We start from the raw sequence: 14,953 nt of genomic DNA, 5'->3' as shown, positions 1-14,953 counted from the left end.
GGGAGGAGAGGAGAGGCTGGCTAATCGGGCGGCAAAACAATAAAGGGGATATGCGTAATTGTTACAGTGATTTCGGCTTTGAGAAAATTGTGGAGCTTCTTCTTTCTTTTCTTTGCTTCCTTTTTTTGGAGGATGGGACGTGGGGCGCATGTTTCAGACCACACCTGTTAATTACAACTAATCATTATTTAGGATTTAGAAGATGGATAATTTAGAGATAGAGAGCAGTTTGAATTAAAATGATAATATATGTACTACTAGTAAAAAAATGTTTGTGAATTGTGTGATTCCCTTTTCATTGGATTCCCTAAACATGCAATTGTCAACGGGGAATCTGCTACGTTTCCAATTCCATACACATACATTGTCTTCTTTTTATGTTCATGAATCCTACAATAATTTGCATGAATATCAAACGTGCCATGTTGTCCAATAAAAAGTCCGACACAGCAGTCTTTTTATTATTACTTGCGCGAGTAAGAAAACTTGAAAAGGGTCATTTAGTGGGCCACTACTACTGGGTAAATTTCAAATATGGGCCCAAATAGAGGCCCATATCTATCTCTATCATCCATCGTCAACCTCCGATAATCATATACCGACCGACCACTCACTGATTTACAGAAGAGAAGAAGATGGAATCAATCGGAGTCCTTATGATGTGCCCCATGTCCTCCTACCTCGAGAACGAGCTTGAGAAGCGCTTCAACCTTCTTCGCTTCTGGACTTGTCCGGAGAAATCCGTCTTCCTAGAAAGTCATCGGAACTCCATCCGCGCCGTCGTTGGGAATGCTTCTGCCGGCGCCGATGCTCAGCTCATCAACGATCTGCCCAAGCTTGAGATCGTCTCCAGCTTCAGCGTCGGGCTCGACAAGATCGATTTGGGGAAATGCAAGGAAAAAGGGATCCGCGTCACCAACACCCCCGACGTTCTCACCGAAGACGTCGCAGATCTCGCGATCGGGCTTATCCTCGCTCTCCTTCGAAGGCTGTGTGAGTGCGATCGCTATGTCAGGAGCGGGAAATGGAAGCAAGGTGACTTCCAACTCACTACCAAGGTTTCTACTTCTTACCCACTATTGATTGACCCACCACGCTGTGTATATTGAAAAGAGCTCTCTGCTTATCTTATCTTTTGGTCTTCTATGTCTGCTTTAGCTTCACATTCGTTCTTTCTTGTTGACTCAGTTTAGTGGAAAATCCGTGGGCATCATTGGCCTAGGTAGAATTGGGACTGCCATCGCAAAGAGGGCTCAAGCCTTTAGCTGCCCAATCAATTACTACTCAAGAACCGTTAAGCCTGATGTGGCCTACAAGTATTATCCAACGGTGGTTGACCTTGCTCAAAACTCAGACATCCTCGTTGTGGCATGCCCCTTGACCGACCAGACCAGACACATTGTGGACCGGCAGGTGATGGATGCATTAGGAGCTAAGGGTGTGCTCATAAACATTGGCCGTGGACCACATGTTGATGAGCAAGAGCTTGTCAAAGCTCTAACAGAAGGACGCCTAGGTGGGGCTGCGCTCGATGTGTTTGAGCATGAGCCTCACGTGCCCGAGGAGCTATTTGGCCTTGAGAATGTGGTTCTCCTGCCTCACGTTGGGAGTGGCACTGTGGAAACACGGAATGCCATGGCCGATCTTGTGGTGCGTAACTTGGAAGCACACTTTTCTGGGAAATCACTTCTGACTCCGGTCGTCTGAGTGATGATGACACATTTGGGATTTGATGGCATTTGAGAGGCTTTTATTATGTTAATAAACTAGTGGAAAGGGTATAATTTCTCTTCCAAAGAAAGTTGCACTCTCGTATATAAGGAATGGATTTGAACACTAAAGGAATCCTCTCTGTTTTATGTGGCTTACTTCTCTTTCTTTTCCCAAAGTAGCATACGAGTATGTCAAGTCATTAACCATCCCAGACCAAGAAACGTATACCAAACTACTCATAGATGTCAGTGAAGTGAAGCAATATCTATTTTGTTGAGAATCAGCTGAACCTATATAAAGTAGAGAAGAGTATGACATAACACAAAACCCAAAACTTTAATTAGGGCTCCTTTCCAGCCTTCTTGGTCGGTTGCATGGTATCAAAACACTCATCTGTGCCTTTTTCCTTTTTGTGACCACCTTTCCTGATGCACATTGGAGTTAGTTTGGTAAATAACCAATGAAGTACCAGATACATACAGCAATGTGACCTAATGAGTGCTGGTACAAGCCGATCCCAAGTATATTCCCTGAAATGAATAGACAAGGTTTGGTTTGATGTCATACCCTCCTCCTTCTAGCTCAGCTGATGATAGTCTTTTCCACAACTCTCTCTCCATCTCCCCTGAAAGGCATTAGTACACTAGTCATTTCCAACGTTTCTATGATTAACTCCATTTTTTGGCATAAGTAACACCAGGGAATTGCCACCTTACCATTAATTGCTTCTAAGGCTACTGAGAAGTTATTCTTCACAACTAAACCTCCAACAAACTCCACAGCTGCACGGGCTTTCATTGCTGTTTCCGAATCTATGAACCAAACGTAACCCGAATCCAATCCACCAGAGTATTCTATATGCTGCAATAAGCACCGGAAGAGATGATAACTCAACAATCAGTTTTTAAGGGATTGATGGTTTGACAAAAAGTGTTGCAACTTACTTTAACGCTGCCAAATCTTTGAAAAAGATCCTTGAGAACCTCAGAGCCCACAGAATCACTGTTGTTCCAAGGTGGAACCACAAGTTGATCAGCGTAGTCGATTTTCTCCTTGCACAAGCTAGCACATGAGTTATCTGCCTGTGAATCTCCACTTTCCTTGACTCTATCATTTCCTTCCAATCTCTCCGCAATGCCTGCCTCCTTATCTTCGATTTTCTTTTTCAGAGCCCTGGTTTTATCTGCAACCCAGAGAAGTTTCTTAGAGAGCAGTTCATACTTTTTCAGAGAGAAACAGTCTTGAGAAACGAGAAAATACCTTTGTTTGTTACCTTTTCCCCACTGGCAATCCATTTTAATGTAAATTTGACAAGCTGTCCTCTGCGGAATCTGTAGCAATATATATAGATATGAGCAGTTAAAATGAGCAAAGTTGCATTTCAATCAAGAAGCGTTTTGATCAGACAAAACAACAAACTAACTCGTTGTCTCTATGAATTGACCCTGATTTTCCGAGTTGCTTGATCATATTCTCTCTTTGACAGTCAAAATCACTCCTGTATATCAAACAGGAATAGTCAGGTCATATATATATATATATATATCAAAACACAAATCATCCCCACTTACTTTGGTATTAATACCAAGTCAGCGCCTGCATAGACCAAGCTCTGGCTCAAAACATGTTCAGTGTCTTGTACAGAGGAGAACTCAACCAAGGCAGTGCCAGAAAAGCGTCGCTTATCTGCGATGTGGTGAGGTAGCCTCACACTGTTCACCTGAACAAGTAAAAACAGATAATAAACCAGGTTTGTTTGGACAGTCATATTATTAGAGACGCATGTGAAGAAGAACCTTGGCATATTGGGAGAAGAAAGATGCGACATCCTCCATCTTAGTGCTGTACTCAAAAGGTGAAGCCGCAAGGGTTCTTCTGTGGACTTGTTCAAGCACCTCTTCCGGTTTGGAGAGTTTTGATCCTCTACCAATCCTTTGACCTGGATCAACAAGGTAAGTAAATGTCAGCAAGAAAAGAATTCAGAGACAAACCAAGGAAGGGAAAGCACAAGTACCATTGTTGGAAACTTTAAGAAAATCAGAGGTGCGCAAGAGAGTAGCGACTTGGTCCACGATACTCGGAGGGATGTCTTCTCTATTGACGTTACCGAGGCCAAGGAGGTTCCTCATACGAGAGAAGGAACAAACCAGAGGCAAACTAACGACTAGTGGTTCGGGCATCTAAGGAAAAACTTGGCAAAAGAACAGCTATGTCTATATGGTAGAATATCTATATCTATAGAGGATACGACCATCTTTGCTCTTGGTGACTTCCCTGTTGAGAAATCCATCAGTGGGTAGATTACTGTCACTGAAGTAGAACTCCACCTGAAAATGAAATGGGGGAAATTAGGGAACAATTAGAGAGATGAGAGTGAAGGAAGCATAGAGAAATCGATTGCAGACCTGGGTAAGCAACTTCTTGGCGGTTTCTTCGTCGAAGGAGGCCATAGCTTGTTAGCTCCTCTGCAATCGAAGAAGAGAGAGAGATGATGGCAAGGGAAGGGGTTTTTTATTATTCAATTGAAGGGGTTGGATCTCATACGGCCCATTATCAATGTTTCCATCGTGGGCTTATATAAGTGGTTGGGCTCGTCTTCTTCGGCAAAATCAATGACGGAGAAACGAGAGTTCCCGGCGTTTCCATACAAGCCGTACTCGATCCAAATCGATTTCATGAATGCGCTCTATCAGTTTCTCGACAAAGGAGGCGTCTCCATGCTCGAAAGCCCTACCGGTATTATATAATAGTATCACTTTTTACTCTCACTTAGGGTTTGATTTGATCTCTCTCTCTCTCTCTCTCTCTCTCTCTCTCAGGGACTGGAAAATCTCTAAGCATTATCTGCAGTGCTCTCCAGTGGCTGATTGACCGCAAGGACAAACGAAACTCAGAATCAGAATCCCACAAGGTTGATGGAAACGATGATGCGGACGAGCCCGATTGGATGCGAACTTTTACTCCCAACGAAGAAGATAGAGCCAGTGATGACAAATCCCCATTTCCGCTCAGGAAGGAAAGACTTCCCCAAGTTTTCTCTAACCCCACGGAAGGGGACGACGATCAAGAATTTTTGCTGGAAGAATACCAAAGCCAAGATGAATCATCCCCGGGCGGAGGCAACTCTAAGAGAAAACCTGCCCGAGCTTTTGACACTTCATCTTCAGAGGATGAGGATGACTGCTCCGATGACGAACAAGGCTTCAAGGTTTTCTTTTGCAGCCGCACACATTCACAGCTTTCCCAGTTTGTCAAGGAGTTGAGGAAGACTGTGTTTGCCTCAATACTCAATGTTGTCTCTCTCGGCTCCCGAAAGAACTTGTGCATTAACGAAGGTGCCCCACCACCATTTCTCCTTGCTCTTTTTCATCGTTTGCTTCATACTTACTTACACTTCCATAGCTCATGTTCAGATGTTCTTAAGCTTGCGAATGTGACCCGAATCAACGAGAGCTGCTTGGACTTGCAAAAGAAGAAGAAATCTCAAGTCTCTAAAAAGAAGGTACACATTATCAACTTTGTTTTATGATGATTTATCTATCTATAAAAGTCTCTCCCGTCCTGCATTACTGGTAGCCTCTGAATTCTGAATCAAAGCTTCTAACTTAAATGAATATCTGCTTAGCTAAGTAGAAACTCCAAGAAAGATTTTTGCTAACTAATGGAACCTTAAACATTTCAGAATTTAGGTGCAAATGTAAGAATAGGACGAACCAAAGCTTCTTGCGGATGCCCACTGCTTAGAAAACATAAACTACAGAGAGAATTCAAGGCTGAGAGTTTTCAACAAGAAGCCATGGACATTGAGGATCTTGTTCAGCTTGGAAGACAAATGAGAACTTGTCCATACTACGGTTCTAGAAGAATGGCCCCCGCAGCTGATCTTGTTATTCTTCCATATCAGTCTCTTCTATCAAAGTCCTCACGAGAATCTCTTGGCCTAAGCTTGAAAAACAGTGTTGTTATCATAGACGAGGCTCACAATTTGGCTGACATTCTTCTCAGTATGCACGATGCAAAAATAACACTGTCACAGGTAAATTTTTAGTTTCATCTAATTTAAGAGCACATGTTGTTTGAATGTTTGCATTGCTACTCGGTCCTAACCTTGAAAAACAGTGTTGTTATCATAGACGAAGCTACTTTGTTGATACTTCACACAATGTCGAGTCATGATTTTTAAATGATTTGTATTGCAGTTGGAGGATATACAGTGCAGTATAGAGAGTTATCTGGGAAGATTCCAGAATCTCTTGGGAGCTGGAAACCGGAGATATATCCAAATTATGTTGATTCTTACCCGAGCTCTCCTCAAACCTCTTGCTAGTGATTGGAATCTGAACAGCGTAAATGTTGGGCTTGATACTGGAAACCCCTCGAAAAGCAAGCCTTGTGGTGCTTGTTCGATGGCAATAAATGACTTTTTATTTTCTCTAAATATAGACAACATCAATTTGGTCAAATTACTCGCCTATATAAAGGAAAGCAATATCATTCATAAGGTGAAATGATTCTTAATATTTGCCCCTTTCGCTTGTCCAACTCTTTTCTCCTGTCCATTTCCCTTTTTTTAACTTTGCTATTCAACTGTGCGTCCAGGTCAGTGGATATGGAGAGAGAGTTGCTATGTTGCAGAAAGATCCAGTGGCTCATGAGGAGATGAGCAATTTAACAAGTTTTAGAGCGTTTTCTGATATGTTGGTGGCGCTTACTAATAACAATGGTGATGGGCGGATAATAGTCTCAAGGACGAGTTCGTCTGCCTCTGGCCAACCAGGAGGGCACATCAAATATGTCATGCTCACTGGAGCGAAATTATTTTCGGAGGTTGGTGCTTGCATAAATGAGTTTCTTCATTTCTGACTCCATAGTGGTTTCGGCAATTTAACAATGTAAGAGTTAATCAAACCAATGTGTAGGTGGTGGATGAAGCGCATGCTGTCATATTGGCCGGTGGGACTCTTCAACCTATAGAAGAGACAAGGGAACGACTCTTTCCATGGCTACCATCAGATCAGCTGCAGTTCTTCTCATGTAGTCACATTGTTCCTTCTGAGAGCATAATGCCAATTGCAGTTTCACATGGTCCTTCTGGTCAGTCTTTTGACTTTAGCCACAGTTCAAGAAGCTCAACAAGAATGGTGAGTAATCCAAATGACGTTCGTTTTCTCATATGTTTCTTTCTTTTAACATTAATGAGATCCAGAAAGAGTACTGAGAGTAACCTATGTTTTATACTTTTCGGGAATGGTTGGCAGATACAGGAGTTAGGACTCTTAATGAGCAACCTGGTGGCAGTGGTTCCTGAAGGAGTTATCGTCTTCTTCTCCTCCTTTGAGTATGAAACACAGGTGCACACAGCGTGGAGTAACTCAGGGATACTCAGAAGAATAATGAAGAAGAAGCGTGTGTTCAGAGAACCCAGAAGAAACACTGAAGTAGAAGCTGTCCTCAGAGATTACAAGGAAGCGATTGAAAGCGAAAGAGGGGCAATAATGCTAGCTGTGGTTGGTGGGAAGGTGTCAGAAGGAATCAACTTCAGCGACAGCATGTGTCGGTGTGTTGTGATGGTTGGTCTGCCGTATCCCAGCCCGTCTGACATTGAGTTGTTAGAGAGAATAAAGCATATAGAAGGTCTTGGAGATTCAGATTCCGTAAAACCTTCTGTGACTTTGGTTGATGATTCTTACTACAGTGGAGATGTTCAAGCAGGATTTGGCGTGTTAAAGAGCTGCAAACGGAGAGGAAAAGAATACTATGAAAATCTGTGTATGAAAGCGGTTAACCAATCAATCGGTGAGTTTTTGGTTTCAAATATATGTCAGGATATAAATGGAGGTTGTGTTTTATTTATTGATGATGGGACTCAGACAAAATGTTATTCCCTGCTTGCTTTTCAGGTAGGGCAATCAGACACGAAAAGGACTATGCATCCATTTTACTGGTAGATGCTCGATATTCTAATGATCCATCCAAAAGAACATCTCATTCTCATCCATCCAACAAGCTCCCAAAGTGGATCAAAGATTGTCTTATTTATTCCACCAAAGGCTATGGAGATGTTCACAGACTGTTGCACCAATTCTTTAAACATAAAAATGTTGAAAATTCATCCGAAACCAATCAGCACTAGTGACCGTGTCTATGGGAACATGTTGGAGGAAATCCTTGGCACTCTTATTTTGAGTATCTATCTAGAAAAACCATTAGCAAAGAATAAGTATATAACAAAATAATTTTCATTTCATCTGTTTTCTTTGGGGTTTGTAAACAACTTTTGGAATGTCTCTGTGATTAATACTGCCTGATCCCTAAAGCGAGTCAGATTTGTTAGACGAATGCAATCCATGTCCATCACAAACTATGTGCTAATATTTAACTACATTCACAAGTCCAGGCTGCAACTAATGAATCTTCTTTGCCCTTTACTCACTCACTCTCCTTTGACAACATCAGGGGATGGCAATTGAGTGAATAAACACCGCAAGGCGACCTCATAAGCAGCAAAGATAGCACCGTTGACCACAAAGGCCCTGGCAACTGCAGTGCCAAGGCCACGCCAGAGAACGGTATAGCCTTCCTGTTTGACGCTCTTGCGAAAACAATCGGCAATGCCCTCGTAAGCCCCATGACCTTGTTGCAGTCTGGTCTTGACGACATCAAGAGGATAACAAGCGACCCAGCTGGCCACTCCAGCAAGGCCACCAGCGGCCAGCATGGTCCTGAGGTTTTCTTGTCCGGTCTTTCGGCAGCCGGGGTGAAGCCTTTCTCTGACGTACTCATAGGTCCAGAAGTAGAGGCCATGAGCGGGAGCATCTCGGAGCACAGTGATGGTGAGGCCTTTGTAAAGCCCCTTGAGGCCCTGACTCCTAAGGATACTCTTGGCCAAGGTGAGGGGACCAGACTTGCTCTGCTGAAGCTGGAGACGAATCTTGATGAGCTCGACAGGGGTGAGCAAGAGGCTCTGGACAGCACCGGTGGCAACACCTCCAAGAGCAACGCCTCTGTAGGAAGGAGGCTCTTCCAGAGGAACAGAGGAATCAAAGGAGCGAGAGAATATGGCGTAAATCTGGAATACCATAGCATTCTGCAAGAAAATACTGACTGTATTGAGTAACGAATGAATGATTTGACACAAAAGAGGTGAATCGAGAAAGCATCTTTTCAGGAATATCCTGAGATGTGATCAAAAGGTGAATCTTTTATACCTGCCATGTGATCAAAAGTTGAAAGAAAGAAAAAGGAAGAACCTGAAAAGTGACGGAGGCCAAAGGCGCAGCCATGCCTCTGTAGAGAGAGGTGGGGCCCTCAACGGCGAGCATCCGCCGGAGAATGGAGAAGGCAGATCCCGATTTAGAGCTCTGTTGCTGGCGAATTCTGAGGGTGTCCAAGGGGTAGCCGGAGATGATTCCGGCAACACCTCCGAAACCACCGGCGACGAACTCTCGTCCCCAGCTGGTCGCCATAAACTCCGGCCAGAAATCCATATCCCAAGGATGGGATGGTACGAACGTTGTCACCTCTTTTTTTTTTTTGGTTAGAAGAAACCGTGTGCATTATTAGGACAATCCGGGGGGAGATTATTAGGATTATGAGTGAGTCAGAGAGAATCAGTTTGTGTGAGTTTAAAAGAGAGAAAAATCAAAAAAAAGATTGAGATTGAGATTGAGATTGGAGCTGCACCGTCACCATCATCTCGCCCAACCCACTCCCGCCACCTACATCTCCTTCCCAAAACTCTCTTTACTTTCCTCTGTTTTTCACATTCCCCATTATTAATTTAATTAAAACAAAAAAAACAAAAACAAGATAATCATGTTCCTAATTATCAAATTAAATGCATGCTTATTCACACTCCAATTGTTTATTAAGTATTATACAAGAGATCCTCATTCATTTAATTTGATAACTCTCAGTGCTCCACTTCTTTATGATTTCTCTCTATCCCCCAAGATTTAAACAATATAGGAGCCACTCACTTTTCAAAGACTACAATAACAAACAAACAAAAAAAAAAACTCACTAAAGTTAAAATGGATTTTGTTAAGGAAGAAGGGGTGCACGTAATTCCCATCATCCGCATAATAAAGGCAAAGAGTCACATGAAGACGAAGAAGTAACGTAGAGTATACAAACATATATATGCCATCTTTTTTCTATACTAAAGAGACAAGAAAGCCAACCAAAAAAAAGTTGAATAGAGAGACGTCAAGTTACCAAATGATTAACTTATGTTTTCAGAGGAAACTAGTTAAGACAACAGATCATTCCTTAACTCATGTGCCCACTCTCTCCAAATGTTCCCTTCTGTGATGCCTTTGCTCTTACTTCTTTAAAAATATATTTCAATCACATCAAACCATATTCAGATTTTTGTACTCATAGAGAGAGATAAATAAACCCCCTAAAGACGTACAAGCATACCTTGTCAAATGGGCTTGGCTTTTATTATGAGCCCAATAGGGGTTCTCCAAAAACATTTGTGTCGATTGGGCCTGGGTATAGAGTATAACATTTTCAACTAAAATGGTCACATGTTTTGTGATGATTAGTGATCGTCAGTAATAACTTCTTGCGAAATAACGAAGAGTTTAACTAAAAGAGAGTTGAATACCAAAACTAACCCTAGTCAACACCCTTCTCTTGCGGAAACTTCACCCTGTTTTAGTAATTAGAGCTCTAAATACATACATGTACGAAAAGAGAGAGAGAGAGAGAGAGGTGGACAAAAAAAGCGGGGACACAGGGTTGCATGGTTTTCTTGCGATACAAGTCCGTTTCTTCAGATCTCAATGTAAGACCGAGCCAAGCCAAGGTCGTTTCTTTTTCATTCTTCCCTCTCTCTTTCTTATAAATGCCTTCCCTTGCTTACCTCAAAGCGCCAACTTTCTCAAAAGGACCACATTTCTTCTCTCTATCTCTCTCTTTCTCTTGCACGAAGAAAGAAAGAGAGAGATAACAAAAACCACAAACAAAAAAACAGCAAAACAAAAAAAACCAAAAAGAAAAAGAAGAAGAAGACGACGAACATTGTCTGTTTTTTTTGGAAAGGCAAAATGTTTGATGGGCTGTTCAAACCCAAGTTCTATACGAAATGGTAATTAAGTCTCTTCTTTTCCGTTTCTTGGTTTCCTTCACCTTCTTCGTTGATTTTGTTTTTAATTATATCTCAGCAAGTCGTTGGTCAAGATAACGAAGACAAGAGTAGACACGGTGAAGAGGAAGAAAAACTCGGTTTGCAAATATCTCAAGAACGACATTGTCGATCTTCTCAAGAACAGCCTCGATTACAATGCATATGGCAGGGTAATATATATTATCTTTTTTTTTTTTGGAGTTACAGACACGTTATCTATGTCCTCTATCGGCTTAATGGATCACGGGGATCTGACTGGTTTCCCGAACGTGAAAGCAATTACATTTCCAACAACCAATTATAAACAATTTCTTTTTCTGCAGAAAGAGGAGCTAGGGTCAACGATGGTTTCGTTAAATCCTTGTTGGTTCTATTTTGGTATTTATATTGAAGCAATGCAAAAAAGAAATATAAATATATGTTTCATTAATTTGATGCTGTCACCAGCTGGTTATAACAGAGTGAATTGTTGCTTAAGAAATTCTTGGCCCCTGTTTAAATTAGTGACATGAGTAGTAGGTACATAGAGATGGTTTTGATCGCGTGTGTGTGTTGACAGGCAGAAGGGCTTATAGAGGAGAAAAGGAGGCTGGCTTGTTATGAGTTTTTGGAGCAATTCTGCATCTGTGTTGCATCCAATGTCTCTCTCTTACAGAAATCCAGGTAACACCCCTTTTAATTTAACTTGCATGGATTCCATTCATCTAAATATATATGGTTCTTGCTTGATTGAGCAGCGGGTGCCCCGATGAGTGTCGCGAGGCCATCTCCTCCCTTGTATATGCAGCGGCTAGAGTCTCTGAAGTGCCTGAGCTACGCGACCTCAGATCTTTATTTGCTGAGAGATACGGGAACAAACTTGAACAGTTTGTGAATCCTGAGGTATTTATTCTTTACCCTGATGACTATATTTATAATAATATATGCTGACTCCTCCATGGGAATATTTTGCAGTTTGTAGAGAGATTCAAAGCAGAGCCGCCGTCAAAGGAAATGAAGGTGGAGCTGCTGCAGGAAATCGCAAGAGAGTACTCCATAAATTGGGATGCCAAGTCTTTAGAGCAGAGATTGTACACACCAGCTCATCATCATGTGAGTCATCCTTCTTCTTTGTCTGCTATCAATACATCATTCCATTTGAGCCAGACTCTCACTTAATACACAGACGGAAACTGAAGAGCCAAAAACAGAGAAGTCCAAGGACCCCGAAACGAGAAGCAGCCTTTGGTTCCATGGCAGAGAAGACTCAATGGATGACAGCAACAAGTCCATAATGAGTACAAGCGAAGAAGACTCCATGAGTACAAGCGGGAGTTGTGTGACTGGCCCGGAGGAGGATCCTGAAACGAAACCCTTGTACTACAGATTCATGACTCCTGCTGCGCCATACACCAAACCCAAAATCGAAAAACAGGAAAGCCTTCCGGAGAAGATGACCAAATCTGATCTCATGGACACCGGTGAGTATCTATCTAAAGGAAAGAGTACTTTCTTTCTTTTTGGCAAGCAAAAGCAAAAGCAAAGCAAGCACTGATCATGATGATGATGATGATATATATATATATATATATATATGATGTGTTGCATAAAACAGAATCGCCGAGGGCCGGAAAAGCAAAGCCGAGATCAGTGAGACGAAGATTCGCAAACCCGCCCCCTGAAGCGGAAGGGGAAGCATTGAAACAGGAGAGTAAGAAGAAGAACATAATGAGAACATCAGATTCGATGGGGAAAGCAAGCGGAGGAGAGGGGTTTAGGAGAATGAGTCGTCGAACAGCCTCGTGGCAGCATAAGCCCTCCAGCTGCGTCCCCGATTTTGATGAGGTCGCCGCTCGCGTCGATGCCCTCTCACGAAATTGATTTTCTTCTGTGTCTGTGAAACACCCCAAAAAGAAAGAAAAAAAACACAAAATGCTGTAGTAGTTGTTGTTGTCGTCGTCGTCTTCTTATTTGTAATTAAACCGCCGCCAAACTCACTCTTTTAAATCCGGAAAATCCCTAATTAACGGACGCGAGATTCACCTTGGTTGCCCTCCCGCCGCCACTAACGAACCCTTTCTTTCCCGTTTCATCTTCTCTTTTCCCTCCAATGATCATTCTAGCTAGTCTAGATAACGATGGCGATCTTCTTCTTCCTAGACGCAATTACTCTCTAGTAAGATGAGATAGACGCGATCTTCTTCTTCTTCAGAGTTTGTGTCTTGCATAAGATTTGCACCTCATCTGAATTCCATGGCATTGTGTCTCTGGAACTCGGTGCCATTGGATTATGGATACTCTTCCACTCCTTCCCATCTTGCACGCGTGGTGTGCACCTTCACTTCCTTACTTTATTGTTCTACCTCACCAGGCTTTTCTGTTTTCCATAGATCATGGAGACGCAATTCTTGCCAACTGTGCTAAGAACCTCGATATCAATTCATTCTTGTTTCACCCCCACACTGTGCTGTGGTCAATGTTCGTGAGCTCAACTGGATGAGCGATTGGCCTATTCAAGACAGCCGTGGTGACTGCAGAGATCCCGAAAAGTATTGATAGAAACTTCATTCTCTTCTTCACTTTATTTCTTATTTTCTTATCCTTGACATAGCTGCGTGTCCTTTCTTTATGTGCAAGCTTCTGTTGGAGCAAGCAGGACTTTGAACAAGTCAAATCTGCAAGCTTCATATTCGCAGCAGCACATGTGATCTACAGCGATGATCTAACCATTGCCTTATTTCGCATGTTAAGGAGAGTTATGACATTCGGTTGTGACAAGGTAATAGTTGGATCACTTTAAAGGCTTTAAGCAATCACATGTACATTTATTATAAACATCTGAATATGGCAGGTGCTATACTTAGGATTGGAGAAACGATACAACTTCAGCCTTGATGATTGTTGCCAATGGCTACACCTGCTTTAGAAGCTACGTCAAAGAAGATGCAACAGGTGAGCAAGAAGAGAACAGGAGTTTTGTGGGCAAGCGCATCGACGTTACACAGATCCCCCAGTACTTGAAGGGTTATGATAGAGGAGACGATGTTGAGCTTTGGGAGATCAAATATGTACTTTGATGTCTGTTTCGAATTCCATTTGCTGTTAAAAACAAGTCCAATGTAGAGCTAATCCACATTACACTCAACACAATGTTTATAGAGAATAAAATGAAACCACAAGGAACAATAATATACCTCCTAAAAACTGTTGTCGAAAGGAAGAACTAAAGATAGAATCTTTCGGGGGATAATAGCGAAACTAGAATAAGGGGTTCCACTAGGTAAATTAAAAAGAGTAAGAACAAAATCGATACAACACCATCTCGCTCTCGTCATTCATTTAGGTACTCCCTTCAGCGGGATTCTCAGTCTCCATTGCTTCGGCAGAAGCTGGTTGCTCTGCCTCACTCTTGCCCTCATCCGCCGGCTCACCGCCCTTGGCTTGTGGTGCCTCTGCTTTAGCCGGCTTTGGTTTGGTCATTATAGGCCTGCAAAACCTGCAAAACATCCAAGACTGGTTCACTCTCTATATCATATATAGCATTTCTATAACGAGAAACGGATACAAAGAGCCTTGCTTACTTGTCCAATGCCTCCGCCTTGCTTTTTACGTCAGCTGACAAGAGAGCCGGTGTGGCATACTTGGGAAGTGTGTCCTGCTGCTGCTGCTTCTCCCGTAGCCATGCTTCTGCTTCCACACACTCGTTCAAAACCTTCATTATTGCACAACAACAAAACACATATCAAACCATTTTCCCCAAGCCTGTGAAATTTATGATTAGTTCGGTGCTTTCTAGATGAGCCGAATTATTACCTTTTGCTTATCTGCCAAATCAATGTGGTCAAACTTGGGATCATTAGACATAGCTGCCTCTCTGTAGCTCTTAATACAGTAACCAAGCTGATCAATGACCGACCCTCTTTCCAACGACTCCTTGTAACGCACTTCCACAGGGTCTCCCACCTGCAAAATATTAATCCCACTCCTCTGTTAAATAAAACATTATCCTGAAAAATAATTTCTTCCTGCACAATAAAGTGTCATCATAAGCATGCATGCATTACCTTCTTGAGCTCCTCGAGCTTTGCAACATAAACACCTTTGGTCTCATCTTCCCCATCTTCA

General features: G+C 42.4%; 7 protein-coding genes across 7 annotated transcripts in view; 4 read left to right on the top strand and 3 right to left on the bottom strand.

Annotated features, from left to right (window-relative positions):
• Positions 1 to 603: 603 nt before the first annotated feature.
• Positions 604 to 1,860, top strand: LOC9323920 (glyoxylate/hydroxypyruvate reductase A HPR2). The gene is made up of 2 exons (XM_002889276.2): positions 604 to 1,058; positions 1,189 to 1,860. The coding sequence occupies exons 1-2, from the start codon at positions 636 to 638 to the stop codon at positions 1,705 to 1,707; spliced, it is 942 nt and encodes a 313-aa protein (XP_002889322.1). The 5' UTR covers positions 604 to 635; the 3' UTR covers positions 1,708 to 1,860.
• A 64-nt stretch (positions 1,861 to 1,924) lies between these two features.
• Positions 1,925 to 4,218, bottom strand: LOC9325385 (la protein 2). Its single transcript, XM_021035983.1, has 11 exons — positions 4,119 to 4,218; positions 3,962 to 4,040; positions 3,728 to 3,877; positions 3,510 to 3,652; positions 3,285 to 3,433; positions 3,137 to 3,211; positions 2,974 to 3,044; positions 2,658 to 2,896; positions 2,430 to 2,574; positions 2,281 to 2,338; positions 1,925 to 2,138 (listed from the first exon to the last, which is right to left on the bottom strand). Exons 1-11 carry the CDS (start codon positions 4,161 to 4,163, stop codon positions 2,054 to 2,056), a joined length of 1,239 nt encoding a protein of 412 aa, XP_020891642.1. The 5' UTR covers positions 4,164 to 4,218; the 3' UTR covers positions 1,925 to 2,053.
• A 29-nt stretch (positions 4,219 to 4,247) lies between these two features.
• LOC9323919 (ATP-dependent DNA helicase DDX11) lies at positions 4,248 to 8,057 on the top strand. The gene is made up of 9 exons (XM_002889275.2): positions 4,248 to 4,449; positions 4,533 to 5,048; positions 5,127 to 5,215; positions 5,396 to 5,749; positions 5,913 to 6,215; positions 6,313 to 6,540; positions 6,633 to 6,854; positions 6,972 to 7,509; positions 7,614 to 8,057. The coding sequence occupies exons 1-9, from the start codon at positions 4,326 to 4,328 to the stop codon at positions 7,844 to 7,846; spliced, it is 2,607 nt and encodes an 868-aa protein (XP_002889321.1). The 5' UTR covers positions 4,248 to 4,325; the 3' UTR covers positions 7,847 to 8,057.
• LOC9325384 (mitochondrial arginine transporter BAC2) lies at positions 7,931 to 9,753 on the bottom strand. Its single transcript, XM_002887808.2, has 2 exons — positions 8,964 to 9,753; positions 7,931 to 8,800 (listed from the first exon to the last, which is right to left on the bottom strand). The coding sequence occupies exons 1-2, from the start codon at positions 9,198 to 9,200 to the stop codon at positions 8,147 to 8,149; spliced, it is 891 nt and encodes a 296-aa protein (XP_002887854.1). The 5' UTR covers positions 9,201 to 9,753; the 3' UTR covers positions 7,931 to 8,146.
• Positions 9,754 to 10,450: 697 nt separating this feature from the next.
• LOC9325383 lies at positions 10,451 to 12,864 on the top strand. The gene is made up of 7 exons (XM_021035984.1): positions 10,451 to 10,810; positions 10,887 to 11,019; positions 11,409 to 11,512; positions 11,587 to 11,731; positions 11,804 to 11,941; positions 12,015 to 12,309; positions 12,444 to 12,864. Exons 1-7 carry the CDS (start codon positions 10,770 to 10,772, stop codon positions 12,707 to 12,709), a joined length of 1,122 nt encoding a protein of 373 aa, XP_020891643.1. The 5' UTR covers positions 10,451 to 10,769; the 3' UTR covers positions 12,710 to 12,864.
• LOC9323918 (methyltransferase-like protein 22) lies at positions 12,809 to 14,004 on the top strand (the record flags this gene model as incomplete). Its single annotated transcript, XM_021010111.1, is given in 9 exon segments — positions 12,809 to 12,946; positions 12,948 to 13,046; positions 13,048 to 13,158; positions 13,200 to 13,295; positions 13,298 to 13,355; positions 13,440 to 13,459; positions 13,461 to 13,607; positions 13,680 to 13,726; positions 13,728 to 14,004. Coding segments are annotated over 9 exon segments (894 nt in total), but the record flags the coding sequence as incomplete, so codon positions are not given.
• LOC110224235 (heat shock 70 kDa protein 15-like) overlaps positions 13,924 to 14,953 on the bottom strand; it is a 4,329-nt gene continuing 3,299 nt past the window's right edge. The window contains exons 8-11 of the mRNA XM_021010110.1: positions 14,893 to 14,948; positions 14,642 to 14,791; positions 14,410 to 14,540; positions 13,924 to 14,324 (exon numbers count right to left, since the gene is read on the bottom strand). Of these exons, the coding sequence (XP_020865769.1) occupies positions 14,168 to 14,324; positions 14,410 to 14,540; positions 14,642 to 14,791; positions 14,893 to 14,948 (494 nt within the window). The 3' untranslated portion in view covers positions 13,924 to 14,167. The remainder of the gene's footprint in view (positions 14,325 to 14,409; positions 14,541 to 14,641; positions 14,792 to 14,892; positions 14,949 to 14,953) is intronic.

The sequence above is a fragment of the Arabidopsis lyrata genome (genome assembly GCF_000004255.2).
Source record: "Arabidopsis lyrata subsp. lyrata unplaced genomic scaffold ARALYscaffold_2, whole genome shotgun sequence".
Taxonomy (NCBI): Eukaryota; Viridiplantae; Streptophyta; class Magnoliopsida; order Brassicales; family Brassicaceae; genus Arabidopsis; species Arabidopsis lyrata.
Note: the sequence above shows the minus strand (reverse complement) of the source record. Positions and strands in the feature narration are given on the sequence as shown.